At 41.5% G+C, this 18556-nt stretch overlaps 1 protein-coding gene across 6 annotated transcripts in view; it reads right to left on the minus strand.

The window, feature by feature from the left end:
- OSTN (osteocrin) overlaps positions 1–18556 on the minus strand; it is a 102610-nt gene that overhangs the window by 46426 nt on the left and 37628 nt on the right. The window contains exons 1-2 of one of the 6 annotated variants that reach the window (XM_065674249.1): positions 4545–4711; positions 4231–4326 (exon numbers count right to left, since the gene is read on the minus strand). The exons of 4 other annotated variants lie outside the window; for them this stretch is intronic. In XM_065674249.1, coding sequence (XP_065530321.1) covers positions 4231–4233 — 3 coding nt within the window. In that variant the 5' untranslated portion in view covers positions 4234–4326; positions 4545–4711. Of the gene's footprint in view, positions 1–4230; positions 4407–4544; positions 4712–18556 lie in introns of those variants that run through there. One more of the 6 variants, XM_065674248.1, reaches the window with a different exon arrangement.

Here is an 18556-nt window from a genome sequence, read left to right on the forward strand (position 1 = left end):
CTTCCCAATTAATCCTCAGCTATATCATTCCAGCATATAGGTTGGTGAACACCACCACCACTTGGCCACTGAACATGGATAATAGAGAGTTTACTGTGAGCAAACCCTGCTATGAGCAATAAGCAATGTCCATTGTAATAATCCTGCTTTGTGATGCTTGTTTCTCAAACCTTCTGATTTAGGGTAAAAATTTTCTATATCTTGTTCCTCCTCAGAGATAGTTTCTGTCTCTTTTCTTTTGAAAAGACTCCTATGAAAATCCTCCTCAGTCAGTTTTGGGAACTGATGATGAGCAAGGCATGAGGCTTCATCCAGTGTTACGGAAGCAATTGTTACAAAACTGGGAGAAAACTATCATAAATGATTAATTTTTAGAAAACTGAACTGTCTTAACTAACTAATGAAGAAGTATCAGCTATAAACTGTCAGGTAGACTGAAACCACATCAGTCAGCATCTGTATCAGTTGAAATAGTTTTGAAGAGTTAAATCAAAAGAATTAGCTGTATCTGCTCTACTCAAGTATGTTTCCAAAGAAGCCAGTGAGATAGCTGCTGAACCAGGTATATTATTCCTGACACGCAGAGGACTGTTGGCACACTGCTGACAGGGAAAGCTTGGTTTTGAATACTGTGTCTGAAATCAATGTTAGAGAAGTCTGAAACCACATAAAAGAGGGGAATATTCTCCCTGACATGGAAGAGAGGAGAAGTATGTTTTTGTCCTGTAACATCATTTTAATTTCTAAATACTTAATTTGCACCACCCTAAACTTTAATCAGCTAAGGTTATAATGGAGCAGCTTCCAACTCAACCATTTTTGAGACATCCCTTCTTGAAATAAATAAAACAATAATAGCACACAGAACCAAAACCATTACACTTTACTATGTTGGGCAGTCCTGCACCTCCCAAACTGAGAGAAGTATCTGCTATTTGCAGTCCTTTTTAGGCACCTTCTGAAAACCCAAAAGTGAGATCAAAGCCAATGTAACTGCTTGCCCCAACCAATCTGTAAAGAAAAAGTTGTCAGGAGCAAGACTGTTTTGCCTGTTACAAATGCCAACAGAACTGAGAGGGGAATGGATCGCTGCTGCAGCCAAGACTCAGTCACCAATAGATCAGATGAATGGTCTTGTTGAGCTTGCTCTCTCCTGTCTTCATGCATCAGGCTCCAGTAAGCATATTCTCTAGGTTAGGTCCAAAAATTAAGATAAATACAAAAACAACTCTCCCTGTTACCCCTCTGCTCCTGTAGACAACATCTGAGACAACTGCAATCAATTTCACTTGGGTTACCACATGAAGCTAAATATAGTACCTGTTTTATTCATCCCCTCAATGGAACCATGCCCTTGTAAGTCAGCAAGGTGGAGCTGGCACAAAGCAATGGGAGGTACTTGCCACCTTATAGGTTATTCCACAAATAAGTACCACTTCATCCCACCAACTACTAGATTCTCAGGGCAATTATATGTAGGTGGGAATACCCTTCCTCTGCCCCAGAGTAGACGGTTTCAGTCACAGAATAAAATTGAACAAAACAGAGTGCATATGAGCAAACATGCTCACAAAACACTAACCTCCAAATACTCCCAAACCCAAATGACATCAAGATTTTCTTTCGTTATTGTATTTTTAAACCCTTCATTTTCTTGTGGTGGGGGCCTCAGAACCATTGGAGACCTTGGGGGGTGGAGGGGAGCCAAAGACAATGTGTCCTGGGAATATTTGCCAGCTGGACTATGAGATTTATTTCTGGTTCTCAATTGGGGTTTGGGTTTTTTTCCCTCTTTTCCTTGCAGATCCTGCATTTTGGCTCACTGGGATCTGCAAATGGCCAGCATTACAAACTGCAAACCCGCTGTGCTGGAGTGTCAGTCACTGAAGCTGAGAGGGCTAATGCAACAGTGAGTGGTAATTTGATATATCAAGAAGTCTGACTTTTCACAAAGTGAACTCACTAGCCACAGTTCCCATTGAAATTTGAAGGCCCAGTTTTGCTCCTGTTTGTGCCCAATTCAGCTTTAACAGCTACTGCTGTTTAATATGAGAAATACAGTTTGGAATCTGGGATTCATTTCCTATTCTAAAGAAAGAAAATAAGAAAAACACACTTGGAATTCAGCTGTCTTGCATGGTGAAATTCTGTTCTATATTTTTTCCTTTCAATGCCACAGACTCCTCTGTGCTTTCTGCCTACTTCCAATTTTTAAATGAAATGCTGAGATGCTGAAATTCAAACTAAGTGAATACACATCATATAAAACAACCAAAAATACTGTGTTGGTTCAATAGCTTCCTATCTACCCTTCCTACATCAAAGCAAAATCCTCTTGTTGCCCAACACAGTGAAGACTACCTGGCAAGTACAACTGGAATTCTGCCTAGAAGTGGGTAAGTGTTGCAGGAGCTGGTCCTCGAGGCTGCTGCCCACCATGAAGATGTGCGAGAATGCCTGGATCTCAATCCCCAGCTGATGTGCCAGCACAAAGCACCAAGAACCTTCGTTTGAAAACAGATGATATTACAGGGTGTGATATAAAATGTGTTGATCTGCTCCATGTGGCAAAAGGGCAGCACTGTCTACCAGCTGCATACAGAAAGGGAAGATGAGAGAGTATTTTGAATCACACATGCCTCCACCATGGAGAAGGGTAGAGAATGAAAACCTTTTTATGCACTTATCATGGGACGCTGTCAGCAGCAGAGGTCTGAGAGGAATGGCTAAAGCAGGAGGACACTATGGATGCTAATAGGTAGTAATCACACAAAGGTCTGGGAGAAACTGAACTGAAGATGAGCTCCTACTTGAAATCTCATTAACATGAGTTACTTCACAAGTAATGGAAAGGAAACATGCAGCCCTAATACTCTCAGAACAAGACATGAAGTAGCACAGGTGGACAGTCTGTAAATGCCCATATCCTGTAACTTTTGCAAAAGACTCTTTGTGGCCATTTTGTAATTGGTTACCTGCCATGTCCCTTCTTAACATTTTCATTTTTTCCCCATGACTCAGCTCCTGCAGTACCCATAGGAAAATAGATCCACCATTCAGATAAGACAAATATTGCTCTTTACACTGGTTTTATCTTTCATAACTAGAGCCAGCAAGATAGCTATAAACCATATGGGCTTTCACAACACTGATAAAGAGAGGAATGTAAAGACTTACTGGAAGGCAAAGTCTAGGTGAGCATTGCATAGCACAGTATGTGCATCCTTCCCCACCTCCACTGTCCCCAATGACTTTTTAGGTCTTGATCTATTGACAGGACACGGTATGTGAAACACTTGAAATCCAAAGTCTTTGGAGACTTTGTCTTATTCTTCATCCAAATTAATGTGTTCTTCTGTAAGCCTCACTGACAGTGGCCTACTTTCACACTTCAGTTGCCCCCTTCAGAGGTGAAGGAAAATACTCCATCATCTGGATATGCCACAAACATCAAACAAGGAACAACTTGCATGAACACCTATGCAATTTTCCAAACTATTTGGCAAACAAGAAGTATACTAGGAAAGAACAGATAGATGAGGAAAACATAAAGTTATCATTTCCTCATGAACATTATTCTTAACAAATGACTCATTTTGCTAAGAATAAGTTGATTGGAATATGGTACTTAAACTGTTCAAAACCTTTATTTTCAAGCTGCTCTTAACATACAGCTTCTGTCAGAATTTAACTAGTTTTACTGGATTGGGGGACCAGAATTACACCTTTGCATTTCACTATTAAGCAGCAAACTTCCTATTTGCCCATAATTTCTCTCTGCTTTAAACTTATTCACTGGCAATGTATTTCTGTCCACACTGAAGTCCTAAAATGCAACCCTAGAGTAAGATTAAGATGCCCTATATGGATAATCAGGACATAAACAACCATTAACAGAATTTGCTTGCTTATGTCTTGCCACTCAACATGAGGCATTTCTTTCCCCTCCTCCCATCCCCTCGTTTCTCCTGCTCCTCCAACCTATACAACTTCAGTACACATAGTTTGATTTGCAGAAGCTTTTAGCTCATCCATCTGGGTCACATATCTATGGATGATACCAATACAGGATTAAATACCCTAGCAAGAATCAGTGGGTTTGCACTGCATGCCTTTTCAGAGCAAAGCACCTAATGGCAAGCCTAGGTTTAAGTACATGAGAAAGATTTGAACATGCAGGCTCCATCAACAGCTATATATTGCCAGTGCTTCGAAAACAGACTTCCCTACCATCTTCTGGGTCTTCTTCTTTTCCTCCCTTGAGATCTGTTGTCAGAGGAAGGGAGTTCAGAGCTTCTTTCTCTTTACCAACGGGTCAGTTTCACTCTGTTACATTAATGGAAATTGCAGGTGCACTTCAGCCGAAATGTTGATTTCTTCAAACAGCAGAGAAGAGGCTACATGCACTTAGGGAGGAAGAATATGCATCCGTTTGTGAAATCTTAGCTTTCAAAGGGAAATGTGCAGTGGAAAAGAAGGAATTATAGGGGAAATTAAATTAAAATGCAGGAAAAAGAAAATTAGTAACAGAAGGGAACTTTTACCTATGGTGCTGGCCAAAACGCTTTTAAGATGCTCAGTGAGAATACACAGGTGTACAGGAAGCCCAGCAGACTGTCCAAATATGAGGCTGAGTTGGAGGGTTGTGGGGAAATTGTTCTGTGTCTACAGTCTAAGAGAACAAAGCAGCTCGGTCCAGTTCTGACCTCAGTGGCTGTCATATCCCTTGTTTCTCTGCGTTCGCAGCAGTTCCTCACAGAGCCTGGAAGGACAACCCTTCAGGCATTCCTGCAGTATCTCTCAGCTCTCCTGCCAAATGGTCTGGGGCATGTTCAAAGGCACCACAAGTGAGGAGGAGAAGCAGGGAAGCACTCTGAATGACATGCCATGAGTGTGTTCTGGGTAAGCTTTTTCTAGGTACTGTGTGACAAAGAACATGGGATGCTGCTTCCACTTACAGTCTGTGCTGTTTGCTCAGACCTACAGAACTGACCATGCTAAGCCCAAGCAGACCTCCACCAGCCCCAAAGAAGACAGTTGCTCTGTACGGTCTGTCATCTCCAGAGCAGGCTGACTGAGAAATGCACATCTATTTTCATTATCTTCTCATGTTTCTTTCCCCACCCAGCCTGACTTCTGCCTTTGGTGAAGGCAACGATATTTATCATACCACCATAGAAAACACAGGACAGAGATACCTAACCTGGAAAATGCCTTTGGTACCAGCAGAGTTATTAATCATCAATGATTTGCATCACAGGGATCTCAAACATGCTTCCTCTTCTGCCTCTGCAATGACATTCTTCTATGCCCTTTCAGAGTCTTAACTCTACATCAGCTCCAGCCCTATGCCTCAAAGCTCTTCACCACAGGGTCAGTCTTCTCTCCCAGCTTGCTCTGCCCTGCCCTACACACTACCTAGTTAGTCTCTCGGGAAGATTGATTAGATCACACAGAAGAAGCTAATCACTGTCGTCTCTGCTGGCTCTTCACCCCAGTATACCTGGCCAGCGTCAGTTCTTGCTCTGACCCAGCCTCCTTTTGAGAGTTTGTTATTCTTCCTTTAGTCTTCCCTAGTCTTCCTTTGCTATTCTTTCCTGTCCTACCAATTCTCCATCCCAAACACTGCCAGCCTGCACTCAATTTCCAGAGTCTTTCTACTGTGCACTGCAGCTCCATTTCCAAATATTTTACCAGTACCTTTTACAGTGGAATAAGAACAGCCCTATTTTCACAAGTCACCTGCCTAATATACCTGACTGCGCTTACATTTGCAGAGTACAGCCACCTTATGATCAGCAATGTCTGAACATCCAAGGCTGCACTGCTGGTGTTTCAGTTCATTAAAAAAAATGAGAATTCACAAAAAATTCAACCACACATAAATGATTGTACAAAATTCTTTTCCCACTTGTTTTCTACTCCTTCCCATAAGTTCACTGAGGTGGCAAGGTTTCTGATATGGACACCAGCCCTTTGAATAAAACTTGGCAGGTTTTACACCACTCATTTCTCTTTGGCCTGCATAGTGCTGCATGACATTAACAGCTTCCAGCCATAGCACTGAGAAGAAGAAAATAGTTCCTTCTGTTAGCAATGGCCTTCTAAGATAGTGTGCTTGCATAGCATACTAAATGCTAACAGCCTTTCTTTGCTTCATTGATTTTCCAAATAATTGTCAGAATTTCTGGTCATAAGTTCATTAGTCCCACAACAAGGTGATGATGAACACATCCAGCAAGAAGAAACCATGAGGAATTGCAAAGAACTCACAGAGCATGAGAATGGTGTGATGTAAATGACAGATCAGCTGGGGGTACAGGTGGTGCTGCACAGTGTTGTTCTCTCTTCTGTGCTACTGGGATGCAGTCAGGCTCATTCTGATCTAACAGACCAGACCCCAACCAGTTCATGGACACTGCCCCTTTCTGGGCTCTGTACACAGAATCTGTTATTGAGAACCTCCCAGTTTTATCGCTTAGCTCTACATAGTTCAGCTCACCACATGCTGCTGAGTTTCACAGAAACAAGCTCAGTTACTTTTATTGCCCACATTCATCTCTGCTGATCACTACTATCTTTACTGCCACTGATTCATATCAGAGAGAAAAATGTTCTAGCATGTTGAGGGCATGTCCATATGGGGCTAACACAGTCCCACAGTAGATGCCTTTGAATGTGGAATAACATACCAGTGCTCTATTCTACTTGGTCAAATTAGTACTGCTAAAAGACATGGCGAAGCAACCCACTGCAGGGCCAGGTGAACGTGGCAGAGCTACAGGTTCCATGTGACACTATCCTGTGTGATACAGCTGCAATAGCTTGTTCAGAGCTCAGGTCTCTCTAACTTGGCACTGCTCCACATGACACATGCTAGTCCATCCATGTGCTTGGTAGTATCTTCCAATACCTAGGATGTTTTAATAAGGATGTTTCATAGGAAATCTGGGACAAAACTAGATAATTCCCATGTGTCTAAATTCTCTCTCCTTTTCTTTCTGGGCATGAAATTGACATAAAGGCAACTCAAAAATTGCCAGCCTTCATAATTATCTCAAGTGACTATTTTACCGTTTTTATTATGTCTTTGTCATTCCCCCCATCCCTAAGTGACTACACAAACAGAAATGTATCTTGGTCAAGACACTTCCTTACAATGCAAAAAAGTAAAAGAACATATTCATAGAAATTATGTCTTACATTCTTAAATAAAGAGAAGAAACTTAGACTACCATTTACTGTCAATAAAAAAAGATAAAAATGATATGAATGAATCTTTGAGACCTAGATTGTCTAATACTTGGAATTTGGATGGCACCAACCCCATCTAACTATGCTTTATTTCTTGCATATTTCTTGTTTCATTCACCCATATATACATCCTACTTGACTGCGAAGTTTCAAGTGTTAATTTTTCCATTTCTCTTACATGACTGTAGAAAACACAAATCACAACAAACTCCTTTATTTACCCCCAAATCCAGAAGAAACAGGAGTACATGTAGAGAAAGAAGCCCCAGGTTCAGGAGATTCAGCAGTATCTAGACCATCTGTGCTTTGCAATTTCATGTTTAATGCTCTTCTGAAAATACACCTGCATGCCAAACTGGACTGATTTACATCCTCATGACCGGAGAGAAGCACAGTTTTAACACTCTCGTGCAATCTTCTCTGGCTTGCTTTTGGTATTTGTAGTATCACTAAGGAAACCAAATGTGAGACTGGTGATCTTTATTCAAGATGTGCCTTCCCCAGACATGATCTCACCTAACTTATCTATCACTTAAATCCAGCCCATTCTTTCCTATGAAAATACCCATGAAATTTGGTTGAACTAGAAGGTAAGCAATGATGGCTGTGACTGAGATTTTTATGTCCGGTACATGAAAAGCTACAGTGACCTGTAATGGCAGGCTGCCAAGCCTTTGGAACTACAGTACCTACAGTGCTAAGCAGAATACGTTGTATATTTGCTTTAAAGATAATGAATCACATCTAGCACTCACTGGAAGGTCTCACAGCACTTTACAACAGTGGGATGTAATTACCTACTGAACATTGAGATAGAGGGATGTGTAACTTGCCTAAAATCATGCATCTGGGCTGGAAGAGCCACTGAGGGCTTCTGTGTCCCAATCTTCTGCAAGTGAATCTGACAATAAACTACGCAGGACTAGATACAACTACAGCCAATATTGTCTTAAAACCAGGTTCTGCTCTACCCTTCCATGGCACTCTTTTCAAAGCATTCACCTTCATTTCTGAATAAAATGATCACTGTGTGCCAGCGCTTGGTGTTGGTTACAGTATGGGGAAATGAGGGGAAAAAATCCCCAGACTCTCTACTTTTGATCCAGGAGTGACTCTGGCCTGTTTCTCAGCCTATAAACCAGCATGGGCATAGGATAACATTTTCATGGCAGTATCAACTGAGTGCAATTAGCAGTTCTCAGGTCTTGACTTTTTATACACTTATCCTCACAATCCAGGTGTTTGATGGGGATGTGTGGCCTTCCCTAGTTTAGAGGTGGAAAACAAAGGCAAGGATTTATACTCAAGCTAAGCTCCAAAATAACCCACACAGTTACACTCAGTTTGAAGTTCAGCTGATTCACATTGGCAGAGAAATACAAGCCATGCAGGGCAAAAACCTTGCTTTATATTCAGGCTGGCCTTCCACTGCACCTTGCTCCAGCCATAGGGCATAGCAAAAGTAAACTTCTGCTCAAAGTACAGTTCACTCAGAGAGACCAGTAAACTACCATGCACCAGCTGATTTGGGTGAGCCGCCTCCATAAAGGCTCTTGACTGTCAGCAAATATAAAGCAGTAAGACTTAGCATGCAACAAAGGAATTTTCACCAGTGCAGAATGACTTTAGGTGGAGACCTGAGCCCCTGCATCAAGACAACGACCATGATTCAGATGACATGCAGTAATTTGTTGATCTACAGCAACGCGAGCATTTATCCAAACCCAAGCAGTTTTCCCATAGTCACAAAAGAAGCCCAAAGCACAACACGGTGCAGAACATCAGAGTTTCCCAGAACCTTGGCTAGTAAGCCTGTGTTCTCCTCTCTCACTTGATAATGTAAAACAACATTCAGGTGTATCCTTTTATCAGAAAATACGTATTCCTCTAATTGCTCCAGCATGAGTTTTTAAAGTATCATTCATTTAAACAACTCTGAAAGCATTGAACATGTACTAATGCTGATTAATAGAAATTTTGCAATAACAAAATTTGGAAAGGATACTTTTTAGAAATTAACATCTTGATAAAAATCAATTTATGTAAATTTTAAAAATAGCTAATTGCATGGGACCTCACTCTGGCAAGTTTTGCAAGGCAAAACTTTCCTTTCATAGCATTTTCCATTGTATCGAAGTACTTGTGCAATCTCTTGAAAGGGAAATAGAGAAGAGCTTCACAGAGCTGAGAGTCATTATTCCATCTTGCAGCATAAAGCTGTTCTGCACAAGTAAATAATCAATGAGAAGATGCAGAAAATTTCTAGTGACATTTGGATTCATAACGCCAATTCCATAGCACATGTACATCAAGCTGGAAATTGCGAGTCTGAGTTCTATGTCAAGCACTAAGAAAACTGTAATTTATTAGTCAGAAGTCAGGTGCTTTCAGCCCAACACAAAGTTATGCAAGGCCATGAACTGTCTGGTGCCAGAATTCAGAGCGTACTCTAACTGGTATGCTACACCTCATTATTTACGTATATTCCTTAGTGTTTCCATGTACTTAGCACATAAGGGTTCCCAGTAATATCCATCCCTACCACACAGAGTGTGCCTGCCCCTCCTATGAAGCAATTCCCTGGCCAAAGATGAATTTTAGACAATGTTTTCTTAAGCAAAATATGTAATTCTAAAATCCTTAAAATATTCTAAACGTTGAATCTTCCAGAAATCCTAACCTGGAAGTTTCCACAGATCTGGCAGCAAGAAAAGGTACGATGGTAGGAACCCCAGCAGTTGCCAGTTGCAGCATCCATCCCTACTGCTCTCCAGTTTGCTTTAGTCAAGTGAACGCATGTACAGTGTGATCTGGGTTGAGTAAGTCCGCAGCCTTCAATAGGAAGGGGCAGCAACACTGACAAAATAACATTCTACAGGTAGCATCAGAACATGCTTTAGTTAGAGACTCACTCTTACTTTGACCATATACAAAGTTGATGAGTCTATAGTAGCAAACTGTTACCCTGAGCAGCAAGCAGTGGGTGACTGGCAGGATAGAGTGGAATCGGTATGAAGTTTCTATAGAATGTGTCTCTGTTGATATAGTTTTCTGTGCACCTTGGTATGGCATAATTTAGTCCCCAGAAAGCTCTGCCGCACAGTTTCATGTAATGAACCCTATGTGCCGAGAAAGAGCAGTAAAAGCACAGGAGCACTAGATTTACAGGAAAGGAATAGGTAATTTTAGTTCAATAGCAACACAAGGGAATGGGGTGATTTTGACAAATACCTGTCCTGCTTCACACTGCATGACCAAAGCAGCAAGAGATCATGTGGCCACATAGTGAAAGACAGCACTCAGAGAAGCCTGTCTCTGGCTTTCAAGTGTGAACTGTGGAGTTCCTACACAAAGCAGCACCTGCCCAGCTGACACTGAAAGGGTAGAATACCCTTCCAGGTATTCTACCCAAGAAATCAAAGTACAGATTATGGGACAAGGCCTGTTAAAAAATAAAGAGGAAAAAAAACCAAAACCAAAAACAAACAAACAAACAAACAAAAAAAAAAAAAAAACCAAAACCCCAAACAAGCAGGAAACTCTAGATATTAGAAGTGGAAGCTGATTTCCCTCCATTTCCCTTGTTACAGAAGACATCTCCACCTGACTTCCCTCATGTTCTGCTCTTGGCTCGAGTGATATTTGCACCACTTGCAGGTACCTGCAGCCAAAAAGGCACATCAGATTCTTCCCTGGCTACCAATAGGCATGCAACCATTTTCACAGCAGTGACTAAACGCCCTCAGTAACTTTTGGTTTATGTGTGAGTTGACGACACTTTCAGGTGGTATTAAATACCTCATAGAATTGGGCCAATAGCCAGGGCACAGATTTGGCATATGGAAAATAATAAGTGGAATATCTCCTTGTTACCACAGCGACTTGAAAAACACAGTGAAAACAGTGCATATCCCTGCAGGATTACTGAGGATGAGCAGACATACACTTTTGAAATATTGAAACAAATGTTATAATGATGCTCCTAAATTGCAGGATAAATCCTACTTTATGCAGACGTGTATGTCAGAAAGCCAGATGTTGTCTATTGATATTGAAACTTCCTATATCCCCTAAAATCTCTTGGATAACATACAGGGAACTAATTGTACCAAAGCTTTGAGAAATGAGAACAGCACTGACAGTTACACCACTGAACATGGAGAAATACTGACTGTATTTCACAACTTAGCCAATTTTTTGCACTCTTTTTTATATGGACATTTATTCACTTTCATGGTAGAGACATCATTCTACCATCTTAGCAGACTTGATTCAAGGATTATTAAAGTTAAGAGAAAGAACTCCATTAACTTTGGTGAGCTTTGACTCCAGGTTTTAGGCAAGACCATGACTGAGCTAAGGGAGTCAACAAATCTCTTCTATCTGAAGTCAAAGGAGGATCAAAGACAGTAGTTCAATAACCTCTTTGACTGCACTCTTCATGATTCAGACTTCTGCTTTTGGTAGAAGACCAGAGTCTTGCAGCCTCTGCATTTGTATGAGATATTACACAAACTCACATAGGATCCAGTGAGTTTTCAAATGCTGATTTCCATCTTCTCTTATAGAGTAAGATATTCTAGAAATAATTTATTTCTGCTTTCCCAGAAACAAAAATGCTTTTTGTGCCTGTTGAAATTTTATGTCAAAACAAACATTCCTGGCTAGTATTGTGGACCTCCTTCTGATACCTACCATGGCAAACCAAGGGTTCAGACTCTTAATTCTGAATGCTTTTTATTTTTCCCTTTTGTCTTGCAGTACTAGCCCTAATCCCTGGAATTTAGCAACAATCAGAAAAGGTTATTTAACAAGGATTCACATTCTTCAGTTTGAAAATAAAATAAGTATTATAGAGAAAACCTCTTAAAACTAGAGATGCATTTCACTAACATTCACACAGTAAAAGATTACATTTTCCTGCATTACAGAGGTGCTACAAGAAAGTATCTGAAGACAAGCCACATTTGTACAGCTTCATTTTATTATGTATGAAACAAAAAGCTTCTAATTTCTTGGTGAAAGATGTTATCATCCACCCTCCAAACATGCTATCCCTCTTTATTCACATTACTAGAGTTTACATCTAGATAGACATGGCTTCGTAACACCAAGAAAGGTAGCTGAGTGCCTTGAGATAGAAGCTCTGCTGCAGAAAATCCAAAATTAATATCCACTCCAGCAAGTTCATCACAATGACTGCAAAGCAGAAACTATAACTCCTTGAGGTAAAATGTAATCATAGTAAAAAATACAGTAAGAACAAGAGTGCCTGTGGTCAGAACCAAACTGATGATGGATAGTGCAAGACCCACTTGAGTCTGGCTGAGTTACAGCCTTCCCATGTTGTCTTCACCCAGTGATGAGGACTACTTTTATTATTTTTTAGATCAACCAAATACTACAGCAATACAGAATTCAGCCTACCAAAATTTTTCCACTAAGATTAACTTATTTTTATGTCACAGTCAAGCTGGGGGCACACTCAATTAGGAGGAGGATGGAGCTGGATTGTCATCCCAAACTGGAACTAAAGCTTTGGGAGTTAATGGACTGTTTGTTAATATTTTCTTCTCCAATGGCTAAAATTGCGCTTGCATTTCACTGACTTCAGGTATTATTGCTATTAAATGTAGATATTATTCAAAATACAGGATATGAATAATAATAAGCTGTGAAGAGGATTATAGCAGCACAGAGTTCTTAAACCTGTAGCTATTCCCAGTGATTGAAAGGAGTCTCAAATAAGCATAAAAACCTGATGATGGTAAATATCCTGTGATGGGTTCAGTTCACAAGATGAAAACCCACCATTTCAAGGCTATCCATTTATGAAGTGTTTCATGGTAATGTCAAGAGAACCTGAGGGTATGGCATCACTGTGCTTATCATTATTTGTCCTGGTTTCACAGAATTCAAGATTAAACTTAGGCCAGGAGGAATCCTAGGAGGTCAGCTCCATACAGACAAATACCTCCAGTGCTGCAGATCCCAGACCCTTCTTGGTTAATCTATACTTAGGCTTAGATACCTTTCCGTAAGAAATCTTTGCTGGAACTGCTGTTGGACACAGGCAACTGTTTGCACATACTCATTGCTGTTTTGTACTGGTGAATCTACTCCTACTTCCCCAGATCCCTCCCAGAGATCCCTGCTCTATGGGAAGTGGGCCACTGATAGATTAAGTGAGATGCCCAAAAGCAAAACACAGTCTGTGCTGGAGCCAGAGAAAGAGTCATTGAAACTAAGTGTTGTCAGGTGTATACTGAAAAACTGCAGCTGTGGTTCAAGCAGGAGAGCTTCTGATCATAAACCAGTGATATAAGAGAAACACAAATGCCACATGCTGTTAACAAGGTCTGTTTCAACTGGAAACATCCATTTATCTAATCACCCTCACTCTCAGACCTGGATTTTTAAACTGTAAGTCACTAACATGTCACAACAGTTACCTGAACTGATGCCAAAGGAAGTGTTGCTTGCGATTGCTTTGAGTAGAGCAAAGCTCTGCCTTGCTCTTTGTTTTTTCATTGTTTTAAAATTATACCTCACCTACTTTTCCTTAGGCTTAGCAGTTCAGTAAGAAAATACACTCACAAAAGAGGTTCTTCTAAAATATGATATGAAAGTCCTTTTTATTTAAATATATTGATTCTTTAAGCAAAATAGCTGATTTTTTTTTTTTTTTTTTGTGATAAAAACTCTGCTGACAGCTACACATCTCAGGAGAGTGACTCTGAGACAGGCCTTGTTTTCTGCAGAAATGCCTGTGCTGGCAATGGGGAGTGCCTGGTACACAACATCCTTTCTCTGTTCCATGGGAAGAAAGCCAGGGTAGGGTTTTACGCAGCACTTCCAACAAGACTCCTCTTCTTCCCACTGGTGTTGAAGAAAGCTCTGACCCTGCTGTATCCAAGGATCTCAGGAGCACAGTACCATCCCCACCTCAGATCCAGCAGAGCTCCCTCACCAGCAGGGATCTGCCAGTAAAGCTCACCATCATGAGTTAACCCTAAAGTGTAGCAGCATGGGAAACACTTGACACATCAGATTTTCTTACAGCAAAAGAAAATCAAACTGATGGAGAACAAGGAGGGATTATTGTGGCCAACAGAGAGAGTTCAATTTGGCGCAACAGGCACAAGGAGCAGCTTTGTGTGATGGAGAATAATGGAGTTTTTTCCAAACCAGTGATACATGAGCAGCCCCTGGAACCAGACCTAGGCAAGCTGCAGTCTCAAAATGAAGTCCTTGAATTCCTGGCTCAGAAAGGGGACATTAACTTGGGGCTGCACATCACAGGGATAGGACCAGGTAACGTGACATGGACCAGCTCAAGCCCGCACTATCTCCAGCTGTTGAGCTCCACCATGCACTGCAGAAACCTGCAAACTGAAGAAAGGGGCTCACTGAACACAGTAGAGAATCAGAGTCATGAGCTGAATCCCATAGAGCTGTAGACAAATAGAGTCTTGAGGAAGTCATACAGCACTTTACAACCATGGATCTCACAACATTTTGCAAACATTCATTAGCCCTCCATGCTGCTGGGCTACACTTGCAGGTACTCATTTCCTTTGAAATTCAGGGATAAGGAGCCTGCTGGCAGAAGAAATCACTGGCAGAAGCCAGGAGACAAACAGCAGTTCAACTCTGTGCTCACCAAATGCCTTTCATCAGAATATCATGAGGTAGAATGCTGCTTACTGCCAGCCTGGAAAGGAAGCAAAAAAGGTTTCCAGTGCCTCTGTTCCTTAAGAAAAGCAAATGCAAAAGGTTGGCAGATGCACCAGGCAGTGGGCAAGTGTAATTAATAGCAAAAAACATCCCTCTATATGGAGATGAGCCTGAGTGTGCTATTTCCTGACAAAAGGCCACAAACTGCCTTCAAACATTTCAGGAACAGTTAACAGAGTTTCTGTTTCCATTTGCAAATTTTTCGTTCTTTTTCTGGCTTATCTTCTTTTAGACTGTAAACTTGTGAAGCAAGAACCAAATTAAGTCTAACTGCAGAATTCAATGTATCAGGGGGTTTAAAAACAGTGATCAAGGTAGTCCCAAACAGCAGTTCATTTATATTCTGGACAAAATTATCCTATGAACTCAGCAATGAATACCCAGTAACTTAGAATAAAATGCCTTGGAGACATGGTAATGGTTACCTAACCAGGTGCTAAAACAACAGAAGAAGTTGTATAGTGAAAAAAACCAAAACCTCCAAACATGTGGAAAGCTGAAAATGTGTGGGTTAGGGGAAAACGCCCCCAAACATACCACATTAGATTAAATGGCAAATGAACACACCACATCCTTCTCTGACATGGACAGTGGGATTGAATGTGCCCTCAGCAAGTTTGACAATGACACCAAGCTGTGAGGTCCGGTTGATACGCTGGAGGGAAGGGATGCCATCCAGAGGGACCTTGACACACTTGTAAGGTGGGCTGATGCCAACCTTATGAAGTTCAACCATGACAAGTGCAAGGTCCTACACCTGGGTCGGAGCAATCCCAGGCACACCTACGGGTTGGGCAGGGAAGAGATTCAGAGCGGCCCTGCAGAGAAGGACTTGGGGGTGCTGGTCGATGAGAAAATTAACATGAGCCGGCAGTGTGCGCTCACAGCCCAGGCTCACAGCCCAGAAAGCCAACCGTATCCTGGGCTGCATCAAAAGGAGTGTGACCTGCAGGTCGAAGGAGGTGATCCTGCCCCTCTACTCTGCTCTTGTGAGACCTCACCTGGAGTATTGTGTGCAGTTCTGGTGTCCTCAACATAAAAAGGACATGGAACTGCTGGAACAAGTCCAGAGGAGGGCCACGAGGATGATCAGGGGACTGGAGCACCTCCTGTATGAAGACAGGCTGAGGAAGTTGGGGCTGTTCAGCCTGGAGAAGAGAAGGCTGCGTGGAGACCTCATAGCAGCCTTCCAGTATCTGAAGGGGGCCTATAGGGATGCTGGGGAGGGACTCTTCGTCAGGGACTGTAGTGACAGGACAAGGGGTAATGGGTTAAAACATAAACAGGGGAAGTTTAGATTGGATATAAGGAGGAAATTCTTTCCTGTTAGGGTGGTAAGACACTGGAATCAGTTGCCCAGGGGGGTTGTGAGCGCTCCATCCCTGGCAGTGTTCAAGACCAGGTTGGATGAAGCCTTGGGTGGGATGGTTTAGTGTGAGGTGTCCCTGCCTATGGCAGGGGGGTTGGAACTAGATGATCTTGAGGTCCTTTCCAACCCTAACTATTCTATGAGTCTATATTTCCTTTTACTGATGCTGTCATTAAAAAGGCCTGTGGATCAAAGGGGAACTGACTAGCCAAATTTTGGAAACAAAGTTTAATTGGGGCAAATAGACCACAAAAATGGCAAAGACTCAGTGAGGCTTAAAGAGAAAAAGCGAAAGTGGCATGTTTTAGTCATACAGGTTAGGAGTGTTAATGTAGATACAGATCTTCAAACTAAACATATAATGATTTTTCTGACAGCCTCTGTTTAAAGATAACTTTATGCCTGTTAGCCAAAGGTTTGGAGAAGTGTTATTTGGCCCTGTAAGTCACATTATGGAAACAAACCATACTCTTTTGGGTTATTTGGCGCACATGACAGTAAAGATGCGATTTTAGTGAGGCTGGCTCTTTCTAACTACTCTCTCCAGTGCAAAGTTGACATCTGCTAGTGCCAGTCCTCCTTAATGTTGGTCACATCCCTCTCAGAGCAAATGTTGACAAGCAGCAAATTCTTATCTTGGCCTTCCCCTCTTAAAATGTTTCTTTCCTCTGCCTGGTAGGTTTAGGTTTCACCTACAAGCAAAAAGGGAAGCCTAAACCTTCCAGCTTCCTTGATCTTGCTGATCTGGTAAAGCGCTCCATCACTCTAAAGCACCAGCAGATCTAACAAGCAAAGCAACACCAACCCTCTGGTGCGATAGTAACCATTTTGTACGTAGACATTTTCCAAGACTAGTTTTTCCATTAGGTTCTTGATCCCTTTAGCATGAATTGTTAAGACTTATGAAATCTGAAGCACACTGTGTCTTAAGGAAGAAAAACATTCTGCACACAACGCTAACCATTGTTCCCAAGTGGTATACATGTGGGTATCTGCATGAACATGCACCATTTCCCTCTGCAGATGGTATCGGGGCATCCAGCAAGTAGTAACAAGGAGAAATATCCAAAATATCTACACACTTTCTGCAGCTGAAGAACCTGTATTTTACTCTTGCTACCCCATTGAAGTTTTAAGGTGTAATATCTACATGCACAGATGTGCAGAAACAAAGGTAGCTTTTGGAGTCTGAGTAGCAGCTTTGAGAGGAAGATCACAAAGGTCCGTCCCAGCTTTCTGCAGGGTGGTGATCTGGGAACTCCGAAGTGCATTCCTGGATATGGTAGGAAAGGAGTTGCAGCCAGAGCCAAGATCACAAGGGCTCCCAATTACTTTGTGTTGGCACCTTCTGGTAAGGAAAGCAGGAATTACCAGATCTGATAATTTCGAGGGCTAAATTCAAACATAGCTAGCAGGCTGGGTCAGGGGCCTCTGTTGTGGACAGTGAATCACTAAGCAGACTAGAGATATTTCTTTCCATTAGTCAGAGGAAAGCCTGAAGAGCAAGAGTTTATTTGCCTTCTGTTTTCCATTTTCACTTTGTAGTTAGCCTTGAAAAACTCAAACATTTAGTGTGTCTACCACATAATTCTGTATTTGCCTGCATGTATAGCAGCTGTAGGAAGCAAATACAATCGCTCACCACAATAGACCTTAAATCAACAGACTGTCCTCTGCTTGCACTACAGAAATAACTTATTTTTCCTCCTGTGACAGTTTTAAATCCCTAATAAATTACAAATCAATCATATAAACCTGAAACCAGAACAGAAATCTTTGCTAAAATATATGTGTATTCTTATATATGTAGATTCAATAAAGAGAGGAAATCTTTCCACAGCTAATTCATTCTAAATGTTTTCCAGTTTTTAAGAATGCCCCACATCCTCTCCTCTGGCATCGAGTCCAGCCACACAGCAGAAGGCTCCTGGAATTGCACCAGCCTATTTCTGGTCACTTTACATGTATTGATATTAATACTTTCTTAAATTATTCAGATACTGCTATTTTTAAGTAGCCTATAGGTCTAAGGCCAGCCTAACAGCCTGCCATTCAAGTGATTTATGCTAAAGCCCATTATCGGCCAAAAGCCTAGGACATGGTTTCCCTTCACTTAATACCCTTTCTCATTTCCAGCACTTCTCCTCCTCCATCACTCACGAGCCTAAATAATACACGACAGTTCACATTAAGCTG

This window comes from Lathamus discolor, chromosome 3 (assembly GCF_037157495.1).
Source record: "Lathamus discolor isolate bLatDis1 chromosome 3, bLatDis1.hap1, whole genome shotgun sequence".
Classification (NCBI taxonomy): domain Eukaryota; kingdom Metazoa; phylum Chordata; class Aves; order Psittaciformes; family Psittacidae; genus Lathamus; species Lathamus discolor.